We start from the raw sequence: 13,610 nt of genomic DNA, 5'->3' as shown, positions 1-13,610 counted from the left end.
GAATGATAATGGGACTCCCTGAAAAACTCAGGAGGAGATGGGATGTCCTGTTACCTTGCCTCCTTTTTGCTTACAGGGAGGTACCCCAGAAAGGAGTGGGCTTCAGCCCCTTTGAACTCCTCTTTGGGCACCCTGTAAGAGGTCCCCTAACACTTGTGAAGGAGGGTTGGGAACAACCTTTAAAAGCTCCTAAGCAAGACATAATGGACTATGTACTCGGCCTAAGATCCAGAATGGCTGAGTACATGAAAAAGGCAGTAAAAACCTTCAGGCCAGCCAAGAGCTCCAAAAGCAATGGCATGACCAGAAGGCTGTTCTGATTCAGTACCAACCAGGACAGAAGGTGTGGGTTTTGGAGCCTGTGGCCCCAAGGGCACTCCAGGACAAATGGAGTGGACCCCACATCATTGTTGAAAAGAAGGGTGAAGTCACCTACTTGGTTGACTTGGGCACTGCCAGGAGTCCCCTTAGGGTGCTCCATGTCAATCGCCTAAAACCCTACTATGACAGGGCTGATCTCACCCTGCTCATGGCAACAGATGAAGGACAGGAAGAAGAGAGTGACCCTCTCCCTGGTCTCTTCTCTTCCACAGAACAAGATGCTCTAGTGGAAGGAGTAGTTTTGGCAGACTGTCTTACTGCTGAGCAGAAAGACCACTGCATAAATCTCATGGGTCAGTTTTCTGAACTCTTTTCTACTGTGCCAGGCACCACTTCTTGGTATGAGCACACTATAGATACTGGAGACAGCATGCCTGTCAAAAGTAAGATCTATAGGCAGCCTGACCATGTCAGGGACTGCATAAAACAAGAGGTTCAGAAAATGCTTGAACTGGGAGTAGTTGAACATTCTGAAAGCCCATGGGCCTCTCCTGTGGTGCTTGTACCAAAGCCTCACTCAAAAGATGGGAAAAGAGAGATGAGGTTTTGTGTAGATTACAGAGGTCTCAACCAGGTAACTAAAACTGATGCTCACCCTATACCCAGGGCAGATGAGCTCATAGATACACTGGCATCTGCCAAGTATCTAAGCACCTTTGATTTGACTGCAGGGTATTGGCAGATCAAATTATCAGAGGATGCTAAAGCAAAAACTGCATTTTCGACTATTGGAGGGCACTACCAATTCACAGTAATGCCATTTGGTTTGAAAAATGCACCTGCCACTTTTCAGAGGTTGGTGAATACAGTCCTGCAAGGGTTGGAGGCTTTTAGTGCAGCATATCTAGACGATATAGCTGTCTTTAGCTCCACCTGGGATGATCACCTGGTCCACCTGTGGAAAGTTTTGGAGGCCCTGCAGAAGGCAGGCCTCACTATCAAGGCTTCAAAGTGCCAGATAGGGCAGGGGAAAGTGGTTTATCTGGGACACCTGGTAGGTGGAGAACAGATTGCACCACTTCAGGGGAAAATCCAAACTATCATAGATTGGGTTGCCCCTACAACTCAGACCCAGGTGAGAGCCTTCTTAGGCCTCACTGGGTATTACAGGAGGTTCATTAAGAACTATGGCTCCATTGCAGCCCCACTTAATGACCTCACCTCCAAGAAAATGCCTAGAAAGGTATTGTGGACAGCTAGCTGTCAGAAAGCTTTTGAGGAGCTGAAAAAGGCCATGTGCACTGCACCTGTCCTAAAAAGCCCATGTTACTCCAAGAAATTCATTGTTCAAACTGATGCATCTGAATTAGGGGTGGGGCAGTCTTATCACAACTCAATTCTGAGGGCCAGGATCAACCTGTTGCTTTTATCAGCAGGAGGTTGACCCCTAGAGAAAAGCGTTGGTCTGCCATAGAGAGGGAGGCCTTTGCTGTGGTCTGGGCACTGAAGAAGTTGAGGCCATACCTGTTTGGCACTCACTTCATTGTTCAGACAGACCACAAAACCTCTACTTTAGCTAAAACAAATGAAAGGTGAAAACCCTAAATTGTTGAGGTGGTCCATATCTCTACAGGGAATGGACTATACAGTGGAACATAGACCTGGGAGTACCCACTCCAATGCAGATGGACTCTCCAGATATTTCCACTTAGACAATGAAGACTCATCAGGTCATGGCTAGTCTTATTGTCCTTCGTTTGGGGGAGGAGGGGATTGTGTAGGAAAGTACCATCTTGCCTGGCATGTTACCCTCATATTTCACTATATATATGTTGTTTTAGTGTATGTGTCACTGGGACCCTGCCAGCCAGGGACCCAGTGCTCATAGGTGTGCCCTGTATGTGTTCCCTGTGTGATGACTAACTGTCTCACTGAGGCTCTGCTAACCAGAACCTCAGTGGTTATGCTCTCTCTGCTTTCTAAATTGTCACTAACAGGCTAGTGACCAATTTCACCAATTCACATTGGCATACTGGAACACCCTTATAATTCCCTAGTATATGGTACTGAGGTACCAGGGTATTGGGGTTCCAGGAGATCCCTATGGGCTGCAGCATTTCTTTTGCCACCCATAGGGAGCTCCGACAATTCTTACACAGGCCTGCCACTGCAGCCTGAGTGAAATAACGTCCACGTTATTTCACAGCCATCTACCACTGCACTTAAGTAACTTATAAGTCACCTATATGTCTAACCTCGGACGGATGCACAGCCATGGTTGGTAGTGGGGGCTTTGTCACAGCAGCTGGTCCAGGCTCCTTGCCCTTTCTGCCTGCTAGTGCAGGCTCCTTGGTCTTCCTGCCTGCTGGTGCAGGCTCCTTGGCCTTCTTGCCTGATGGTGCTGGCTCCTTGGTCTTCCTGCCTGCTGGTGCAGGCTCCTTGGCCTTTCTGGTGGCAGCTGCAGGCTCCTTGTCCTTGTTGCCTGCTGTGGCAGGCTCCTTCCCCTTTAGGCTGGCTGGTGCAGGCTCATTCCCCTTCACTACATGTGGTCTGGATCACTTGCCACCACAAGTGGGTGTGGTTAGGACTGGGCCCGTGGACTGTGTGGCTGAGGTGCTTGGCTGGGTTTGTGATACCCTGGCCATATATGCAGGACACGGGGGAGGGGTAGAAAAGAGGTCAATGGTGGATAGGAACAGTTTTTTATGGACATTGGGGATGGGAAGAGGGAGAAGGAATGGGAGTGGAAGATGAGGGAGTGGTTGTTGGAGGTGTCTGCTGGATTTGGGTGCAGGTGCATGGGCTGTATGCTGTTGGCAGGTGGATGACAGTTGGTGTCTGAGTGCTTGCATTTGTGTACTTTAGGGGGGACAGACACAGTGGGGGAGGTCACAGGAGATGTGTGCATGGATGCTGTGGAGGTGTCTGACTGTGAGGTGTGTGTTCTGCTTGGTGCAGTGATGATGCTGGTAGTGGATGATAATGTAGTGCATGCAGGTGTGAGTGTGGATGTGGCTGGGAGGGAGGTGGAGGAGGGGGAGACAGTGGAAATAGTGGATGTTATTGTGTCTGCAACTGGATGGTGTTTGTGTGAGTGCCTGTGGGATGAAGTGTGGTGCTTGTGTTTGCCTATGACACTCTTGGGTGTTGTCTTGTGTGCATGCTCATCTGTATGTGTGCCTGGGATGGGTTGGGGTTGAGGGAAATGGCACTGGGCAGTGGAAGTTGGAGGGGGGGCGGTAGAAACAGGGACAATGGCTGCCATCAGAGAGGAGGCCAGAGCCTGAATCAATCTCTGTTAGGCTGCCAATCCACTTTGAATGCCCGCCAGGAATGCATTAGATTGTTGCATCTAGGCTGCCAGACCCTGGATGGCATTCACAATGGTCGACTGCCCTACAGAGATGGATCTCAGGAGGTCAATAGCCTCCTCACTCAGGGCAGCAGGGCTCACTAGGGCAGGGCCTGAGGTGCCGGGGCGAAGGAGAAGCCCACGGGAAACTCGATGAGTGGCTCCTGGGAGGGCTACAGGCAAAGCACTTGATAGGTCACTTCCCTGACGGCTCTCCTGGAGGGAACCAGCTCTTTTTTCCCATTGAGGGGCTGGGAATCCTTACCCTGGGAACTAGTTTGAGGCCCTTTAGAGAACTCCTTACTTTTATCCTTGTACCCCCCCCCTTCTGCTGGCAACCATGCCCACCCTTGGCTGAATCTCCCACATACAACTTCTTGTGGACCCTTGTATTCATCCAACAGTCCTCTTCCTGAGCAAGTTTCCTGGGGTCAGTAAGCTTGATGTCAATCAACCGCTGACACAGTTCTAGAACACACAAACAAGACAAGTGCTCCCATACAAACGCATTGTACAGCCCCTGATAATCTGTTACCTCACTGCCCTTCAACCAACCAACCAGTGCTCCGTAGAAGGAATCTACACACTCAAGCCAGGTCTGAGAATCAAGTTTCTTATTCGCCCTGACGTTTCTCCTGTACATCTCTGATGTTAGACCATACCTAGTGAGGAGGGCATCCTTCATCCTGTTGAAGCTAAGCTCACTAGCTAGGACCAACAAGGTGTCCCTCCCCTCTCCTTTGGAGTAGTTCCACAGGCCCACCCCAATCTCTCTCAAGGATCCCGTGCATGTGAAGGGGTGCCTCATAGCCCTAAAACTACTTGTGGATGTCATCCTCCGTAGTTACTCTTTCCCTAGATTCTTGGGAAGCTGCATCCTCTTTTTAGACTGCACTGATTAAATGCTGCCACTCTCTGTGCTGGTCCTTCTCCACAGATCCAGCTACTACAAGCTCACTTCTTGAGCCAAAAGCATTTTCTCTTTCTCCTTAACAATTTTCTCTCTCTGTCTACCTCTCTGTTGAGTCTGGCTAGTTCCATCCGAAATTCCTTTATCATCTTGAATTTCTCCACCTGTCTAGCCTCCCGCCTGTCCTTCAACTCCTCTGAGGTCAGAACTCTTGAGGAAACACTGCTACCTGCCCTGGAGGACGCCTCACACCCAGGCAGATCTTAGTTATCCACCACATCCTGCAGGTTGTCCTCCTCTCCCTCCACAACAATATCCTCCTCCTCTCAGTGTCCATCATCCGCCTTTCCTACTAAGCAGGCCCTCAGCACCTTTTGCAGCTCCTCCTTTTTAGTGAAGTTATTAATAGGACATTTGAACCCTTTGCAGAACTTTTTGAGCTGAGGCACTGTATCGTTCTACAACCTCTCCCAACCTCTCCTGCTCAAACACTGACTCTGCAACAACTGCTGATGGCGCCCCAGACAGAGACATGGTTGGAGATAAAACTTAAAGTTGCAAAATTCCCAGAAGGCAAAGACAAACAATCCAAGAAGAAAAAACAGTATGTGGTTGCGTAATGGTCTGCAATAAGACAGTAGTGTACACTAATCACTGTAAGTCAAGTACAAATACAAGTCCTATCCTCGCCACTGATCAACAATGTTAGAAATGAGGCCTCTGGTTGGCAGTTAGTTTACTCCCTGTTCAAATAGGGACCCTCACTCTAGTTATGGTAAGGAAGTCAGCCTCCTAAGATAACCCCTGCTCACCCTCTTGGTAGACCCACCCCAACAAAGCACACATGCAACCTCGGCGTCATCCTGGACTCATCGTTCACCATGACCCGCCAAGTGAACTCAGTCACATCCTCCTGCTTTTACACACTCCAACTTCTCTGGAAGATCTTCAAATGGATTCCAAAGGGCTGCCACAAAACCGTAACCCATTCCCTGGTTACCAGCGGGCTCGACTATGGGAATTCCCTCTACACCGGTACCACCCAGAAGAACCTCAAGAAATTAAAGCACATCCAAAATGCCTCCGGCAGACTCATCCTGGACATTCCCCGCAGTGAGCATATCACCAATCACCTAAGAGAACTCCACTGACTTCCTATCGAGAAGATAATTAACGTCAAGCTTTTCGTCCACGCTTACAAGGCCCCCCATTGACCTAGGACCTGCCTACCTCAATCACTGCATGACCTTCTACTCCCCCACCAGACCTCTCTGCTCCGCTCAGCTCAACAAGCACTAGCCACCATACCCCACATACGCAAGACCTTGGCTGGTGGGAGATCCTTCGACTACCTCGCAGCAAAGAGATGGAACACCCTGCCACTCAGGCAGTTACCATCGCTACCCCAATTCAGGAGGGACCTTAAAACCGGGCTTTTTGACTGAAGCTCGGAGGACAAGCCCCCTTAGCGTCTGGGTAGTTGCGCTTTACAAACTCTGATTGATTGAGAAAAATAGACAATATTTCTCTAAGTAAAACAAGACTAAAACAACAACAATCCAACATACACAAGGAAAGATCTTAATTTCTAAAGATTAAATCCTAACAAAGCGCTTAGAAAAACAATAGCTCCAACTGGGGCTATCATGATGTTGTTTGCTGAGTCGTTCGCAGCAGTCCAACGCCACTTGCTTCCGAGCCTGTTATAGAGTCATACGGACCCCTTTTATAGCATCTTAGAAACGAGGGAAACAAAGACATTGCACAGAGTTGGAGAGGTGAGACGTCACTGGCGTTGGTGCGGCATCATTTCCTTATACTACCAGGAGGTGAGGCGTTGGTTCCTTATGGTTGCAGGGGAGGTAAGGCGGCATCAGAGGCGAGGCAACAGTTCCTTATGATACCGCAGGGTCAATGGGTCCAGCGGGTCAAGACACGATGAGGCGACTTTGCGGTGTCATGGTCGCACCACGGGGCCACAGGCATCGCAGCGGAGTCGGGCGTCATGTAAGTCAGTGGCACGGCACTCAGGGCTTACAATGTCGTGGAACTTCAAAGGCGCTATGGCAGCTTCGGGCCATCGGCGCCGGGTGTGCAGCATCAGTCGCGGTCGTTGCACTTCAGTGGAGACCACAACTTTGGATGCAGGCAGCGGCGTAGAGTCAGGCGCCGGTTCTGGAGTCGTCAGGAGTCAATGTGCCTGGTTCTTCTTGTTTTCATCAGAACTCACTTCCAAAGGTCCAATAACTGGATTTGCACCACTTGGCAAGTCAGGACTTGGCAAAAAAGGCCAGGTGCTGGCAGATGAAGTCTTTGATGTCCCTGAGACTTCTAACAGGAAGCAAGCTCAATTCAAGCTCTTGGAGAACCGTGAAAAACAGGATGTAGAAAACAAAGTCCAGTCCTTTCACTTCCACGGCAGAAGTAGCAGCAACCGGCCAGCACAGCAAAGCAACAGGCAGTGTGGCAGGTCCCCCTCAAGCATCCAGCTCCTCTCCCTGGCAAAATGTCCTCAGTCCAGAAGTGTTCTGAAGTTATGGGGTCAGCAGTCCAATACTTATACTCATTTCTGCCTTTGAAGTAAGCAAACTTCAAAGGAAAGTTGTTTTAGTGCACAATACCCTGCCTCTCCCTGTCCTGGCCCCAGGTACACTCCAGGGTGTTGAGACTGCTTTGTGTAAGGACAGGGACATCCCTATTCAGGTGCATTTGTCAGCTTCTCCTTTCACCCAAGCCCAAGAAGACCTATCAGGATATGTAGGGCACACCTCAGCGTCCTTTGTGTGACTGTCTAGAGTGAAGGAACAAACAGCCCTGTTGTCAGTCTGACCCAAACATGTATTCCCCAGCCAGGCAGAGGCACAGAATGATTAAGCAAGAAAAGTCCCACTTTCTAAAAGTGGCATTTTCAAACTTACAATCTAAAAACAACTTCACAAAAAATGTGTTTTTAAATTGTGAGTTCAGAGACCCCAAACTCCATATCTCAAACTGCTCCCAATAGGAAACAACACTTAAAAGATTTTTCAAGGCAAACCCCATGTTACTCTGTAGGAGAGTTAGGCCTTGCAATAGTGAAAATGAATTTAGCAATAATGTAGGAGAGTTAGGCCTTGTAATAGTGAAAATGAATTTAGCAATATTTCAGGACATATAAAACACATTAGTACATGTCCTACCTTTTAAATACACTGCACCCTGCCCAAAGGACTGCCTTGAGCCTACCGTAGGGGTGATTACATGTAGTAAAAGGGAAGGTTTGGGCCTGACAAGTGGGTGCTCTTGCCAGGTTGAAACACCAGCTTAAAATTGCACTCACAGACACTACTCACAAGGGTGGCACAATCAATGCTGCTGGCCCACTAGTAACATTTGATTTACAGGCCCTGGGCACCTCTAGTGCACTTTACTAGGGACTTACTAGTAAATCAAAAATGCCAATCATGGAGAAAACCAATCACTAACCCAATTTGGACAGAGACCACTTGCATTTTAGCACTTATCTGCAGTGGTAAAGTGCCCAGAGTCCTAAAGCCAGCAAAAACAAAGTTCAGTACAGGATCATAATAGGTCAAAAGCCAAAAAGACAGGGGAAACCACACCAAGAGCTGACAGGTCTAACAGCTCATATGAGGAGGATCTGCTTTGTCACAGGCGGGCTGATACTTCACAGCGGGGTAGCAGGCACATCCATCAGAACGGCCAAGAGAAAAGGAGCGGCCACTCCGGCGAGGCAGTATCAGAACACCAGGCCCACTAACAGGTGAGCAGCGATGGACCCCTCTGAAAGACTCCAGTCTGAGGCCCGGTACTTCTTTTATTATCTTTGTTATATGACTTCAGTGGCCTAAACCACCTGCTAAAAACTTGCAGGTGGACAACTCTACACAGCCCCTCAAAATGGCACATCCCTGTTGCTTCTTAAGCATATTACATTTGCCTTGGTAAAGAAAGCCCTCGTCGCTCCAAGACTGGTAATTAGTAAAGTATTTTTACTCAGTTGCAGATGAGCACTACGGCAAAAGGGTGTCTGTGTTTGCATAGAAGCGAAAAGTGTGAAAGCAGAGGGGGAGAGCAGAACAGTGCCAATATTATTATATGTGGTGCTGTTCTGCTCTGTCCTGTTCACGCAACATAGTGTAGCAACTTTACTTGCTCTCCTACATTGGTGTTTTTTTACTGAATCTTGACCTGTATTATTAAATAAACTGCTAATATTATCTGTTGAAGAATAAATGGACACCACCACCATGTGGTGGAATATCATAAAAATGTGCTGGTGTTAAAAAACAAGTCTGGTCCTGATTCCCCAGAATCACTGGCAAAATGTGAACACTTTCATTGTGGAAGGAGGAGAACAGCGGAACAACCTGACAATTGAAATACGCCCTGTGCCCTTAAACAAGTAATTGTCGTAATTGGCCCAAGCACAAATACAATGCTAGGGACCATCCTAGGAAATTGTTTTAGGAAGTGTCATCCACAGGCGAGATTAATACAGTGTCACAACCGTAGGAATTAATAGCAACAACACTCACTGGCACAAGTTAACCACTACCCATATGCCTTTCACAAACAGATTACAGGTACTGGTAAGTGACTTAGGGCAAGGTATGTCAGCAATACACTGTTGTTTAGAGCAGGTTCTAGACGACGGTAGATGGCTGTGTCTGAAGGGCAGAAGGATGTTTGAAGTCAAGGCATCAAAGATCCCTGTTATTTCTGTACTTCTTTGCAGCAGTGCCGCAGTGAAGCACAATCACAGTTTCATGGTTTCTGACAGAATGAAATCATGCATATATGCAGTGTAATATCACTTATTTTAACAAGCACAAGAGCGATTGGCAGGTTCAGTCAAGGTTACTCCAGATAAAATGTTTTATCTACTACAAGAAAATGACTGGTAAAGCCAACCTCTTCCCTTGTATATGCTGCTTTGAGGGGTTCTAGCTGCCCATTTTTGTGATGATAAATGTAAAGTTGTCGTCCCGCTTCCTGGCAAGAGGGTTCTACTTTAAGAAGTCATTTGGTACCCTATCATGATCAAATATTAACAATCTATCACCACCATTCTATACATTGTTAGAAGCCTTGCTAATGTTTTTATTGTAAATTTGCCTTTACGCTGTGTTTACATAGGTATGTCCGAGGGTTCTTGCAAACTACAGAATTATGATAACCAATTGTTTACAAACAGAAGATAATATCTGTATAAACATTTACTTTACTACCTGCTTGACAGATCCTCAATATCCTTAATAAATAGACCTCCTCGATGTTTGCACAAATTCTTGCAAGCACGCATCTTGTCTCCATCTTTATATATGATATAATTTTTTCCATCTTCCTTACTTCTGACGAAATTGATCCCATCTTTAAAATTTCTTTCTTCCTCTGCACTGATTGACAGCAAAACCTGGGCTCTTCGCTCAACACTGTCAAAACAATAATCATTAAAGATTACTCAAGAATATATGTAAGTGATCTACAGCATAAATTAGTACATTGCACTACTGGAACTAAACAAAATATGAAAGGAACGTTCTGGAAAATTAGCAATTAAGAGGCCTTTGTGCTAAAGGTATGGTGCAAAGCAGTTTCGAACATATTTAAGAGCCCCTAGCGCCATTTGAACGCCACATTAGTGTAATTTTTGATAAGCTAATGCAAAAACGCTGCGCCATGTTGACGAAGTGGCGTAATGCATGCATTGTGCCACTTTGTAACCCTTTGTGCTACATTATGCCTGCACCAGGCACAATGTATGCCAAAGGGCCATTCCCCTGTTGGGGGGGGGCAAAGAAATGGCACAAAGAAATCTAAGAGACTTCTGGGGCATATTTAAGAAAAGTGGCACTGCAGACAGTGCAGCGCCACTTTTCTTGCACCCCTTAGCGCCCCCCTAACACAACCATGTGTGAGCCATATTTAAAATACAGCGTACCATGGCAATAGTTAGGGGACTAGCGTCTGAATTTTTTTACACTAGTCCGGTGCTTTGTAGGATTAGTGTAAAAAATGTTGACACTAATTCTGCAAAGCACCCGGAGGCCCTTTGTCAACAACGGAAGCCTCCTTTCAACACCTGCTCTGAGCAGGCATTAAAAGTGCCACAAAAAATGCTGCAAAGAAATCTCCTAGATTTCTTTGCGTAATTTTTTTGCCCCCCCCTAATGGGGGAAAGCCCCCTTTGTATACATTAACCCTGTCGCAGGCATAATTTAGCGCTAAGGGTCACAAATTGGTACAATGCATGCATTGTGTAACTTTGTAAATATGGCGTGGCATTTTTGGCCACATTAGCATAAAGAAAGGATGCTAATGTGTCATTCGAATGGCGCTAGGGGCTCTTAAATATGCCCTTTCTTTGCATAATTTCTTTCAGCACTTTTAACGCCTGCTCAAAGCAGGCATTAAAAGGAGGCTTCCATTGTTATGATGGGCCTCTGGGTGCTATGCAGGATTAGCGTCAACATTTTATGGCATTAGGGGGGCAATAAGGGGTGCAAGAAAAGTGACGCTGCACTGTGTGCCATGCCATTTTTCTTAAATAATCCCCTTTGTGTTTTTGCACACTGACTTGTTTGAGGCTCGACTTGCACTCCGTAGTATCACTGATGTTAATATCTGTGGCAGAGCAAAATTGTCATTCAGGAATACTTGCAGAATGATACTTTATTAATATTAATGATATAGAATTACTTTTCTGAATCCTATCAAATGGGCTTATAAAGCATGGATGGATGTTTGCAAAGCACAGCAAACCTCTATCCCTCCTTTCACATTATCAGAATATCTACTGTTTGTAGGTTAAGCTACTGCCAGCTTTAGCTGTGTGGGGGACCATATTACTAATATTAAAAAAAATACATATAAGTAGTACAGAGGCAGCAGACTAGGGTCCAACTCTATACAGTCATTGATTCTGATGTGTTTAATAGTTTGTTGTTGATGGGATCAAGTCTACGTCATTCCATGCTCATGTCTTACTATTTGGCAAGGTCACATGCCTGCAACTACAGCGTACAGTTGCAAAAGTATTTTCACTTTTTTCCCTAGAGTTGGTCACCTGCGGACATGTCACAAGCATCAGTAACTTTCTTTACTGTCATTGAAAACATTCCTTTTTATGTTTTGCCTGCACAGCCCTTGAGCTGTGCTTGTAAAATCTATTGTTAATATATATCTTAAAAGAGGATTACATCCTGCCCCCTTGTTTTTCATTGGTTCCTGTGCTTGCCACTTTCTTTTTCTTCGTTCCTATTGGATGTAGCATGCTATTTCCAGTTCTCCCTTGTGTGTTTGTTCTTATCAGTATCCCGACGCCCAAGTACTGTTTTCATCTGCTTTTGAAGCAGAACTTTTTTCTTGATGTTTTTCCTGCCTAGTGCTTGCCTGATAGCCAAAAGTTGTCATACAGAACTGCATACATGTAGGAAAATACCCTCTTTCGTGGTCTTTCTGCCTGATGTCAGTGTGTTTGACTGTGTTCACTAGATCCTGCTAACCAGTACCCCAATGATTATGCTCTCTCTCCCAAAACTCTGTATTTCATCCCACAATTGGCACACTGGTGCCTCATTATAAGTGCATGTGGTACCTAGATACCCAGGGCATTCGGGTTCCAGGAGATCCCTATGGGCTGCAGCATTTCTTTTGCCACCCATAGGGAGCTCAGACAAACCTTTACATAGGATTGCTACTGCAGCCTGAGTGAAATAATGCACACGTTATTTCACAGTCATTTTCACTGCACTTAAGTAACTTATAAGTCACCTATGTGTCTAACCTTCACTTGCTGAAGGTTAGGTGCAAAGTTACTAAGTGTTAGGGCACATTTGCACGAGCAAAGGTGCCCCCACATAGTTCAGGGCCATTTCCCCAGACTTTGTAAGTGGGGGGACACCATTACACGCTTGCACTACATATAGGTCAATACCTATATGTAGCTTCACAATGGTAACTCCGAACATTGCCATGTTACATGTATAAGATCATGGAATTTTCCCCCTATGCCAACCCTGATATTGGGGAGCCAATTCCATGCATCCCCGGGGCTTCATTATGGACCCCGGGTACTGCCAAACCAGCTCTCCGGGGTTTTCTCTGCAGCTACCGCTGCTGCCACCCCACAGGCAGGGTTCTGCCCTCCTGGGGTCTGGGCAACCCAGTCCCAGAAAGGCAGAACAAAGCATTTCCTCTGAGAGAGGGTGTTACACCCTCTCCCTTTGGAAATAGGTGTCAAAGGCAGGAGAGGGGAAGCCTCTCCCAACCACTGGAAATGCTTTGAAGGGCACAGATGGTGCCCTCCTTGCATAAGCCAGTCTACATCGGTTTAGGGAACCCCCAGTCCTTGCTCTGGTGCGAAACTGGACAAAGGAAAGGAGAGTGAGCACTTCCCTGTCCATCACCACCCCAGGGGTGGTGCCCAGAGCTCCTCCAGTGTGTCTCAGACCTCTGCCATCTTGTTTCCAGAGGTGTGAGGGCACTCTGGAGGCCTCGAGTCGCCAGTGCCAGCAGGTGACATCAGAGACCCCTCCTGATAGGTGCTTATCTGACTAGGTGGCCAATCCTCCTCTGAGGGCTATTTAGGGTCTCTCCAGTGGGCCTTTCCTCAGATAACGACTTGCAAGAATTCACCAGAGTTCCTCTGCATCTCTCTCTTCAACTTCTGCCAAGGATCGACCGCTGACTGCTCCAGGATGCCTGCAAAACTGCAACAAAGTAGCAAGAAGACTACCAGCGACATTATAGCACCTAACCTTGCCGGCTTTCTTGACTGTTTCCTGGTGGTGCATACTCTGGGGGCTGCCTGCCTTCACCCTGCACTGGAAGCCACAAAGAAATCTCCTGTGGATCGATGGAATCTTCCCCCTGCTCCAGCAGGCACCAAACTTCAGCTTCACCGGTACTATGGGACCCCTCTCATCCTGACGAGCGTGGCCCCTGGAACACAGGTGATAAACCCAAGTGACCCAGACTGTCCAGTGTACCAACTGTCCAAATTTGGAGGAGGTAAGTCCTTGC

At 47.0% G+C, this 13,610-nt stretch overlaps 1 protein-coding gene across 2 annotated transcripts in view; it reads right to left on the bottom strand.

Moving 5' to 3' along the window:
* LOC138269554 (cytidine monophosphate-N-acetylneuraminic acid hydroxylase-like) overlaps positions 1 to 13,610 on the bottom strand; it is a 646,172-nt gene that overhangs the window by 429,997 nt on the left and 202,565 nt on the right. For both annotated transcript variants that reach the window (XM_069218805.1, XM_069218804.1), the window contains exon 2: positions 9,815 to 10,018. In XM_069218805.1, the coding sequence (XP_069074906.1) occupies positions 9,815 to 10,018 (204 nt within the window). The remainder of the gene's footprint in view (positions 1 to 9,814; positions 10,019 to 13,610) is intronic.

This window comes from Pleurodeles waltl, chromosome 2_1 (genome assembly GCF_031143425.1).
Source record: "Pleurodeles waltl isolate 20211129_DDA chromosome 2_1, aPleWal1.hap1.20221129, whole genome shotgun sequence".
In the NCBI taxonomy this organism is placed as follows: Eukaryota; Metazoa; Chordata; class Amphibia; order Caudata; family Salamandridae; genus Pleurodeles; species Pleurodeles waltl.
The sequence above is the reverse complement of the archived record's forward strand: the minus strand, read 5'-3'. Positions and strand labels throughout refer to the sequence as shown.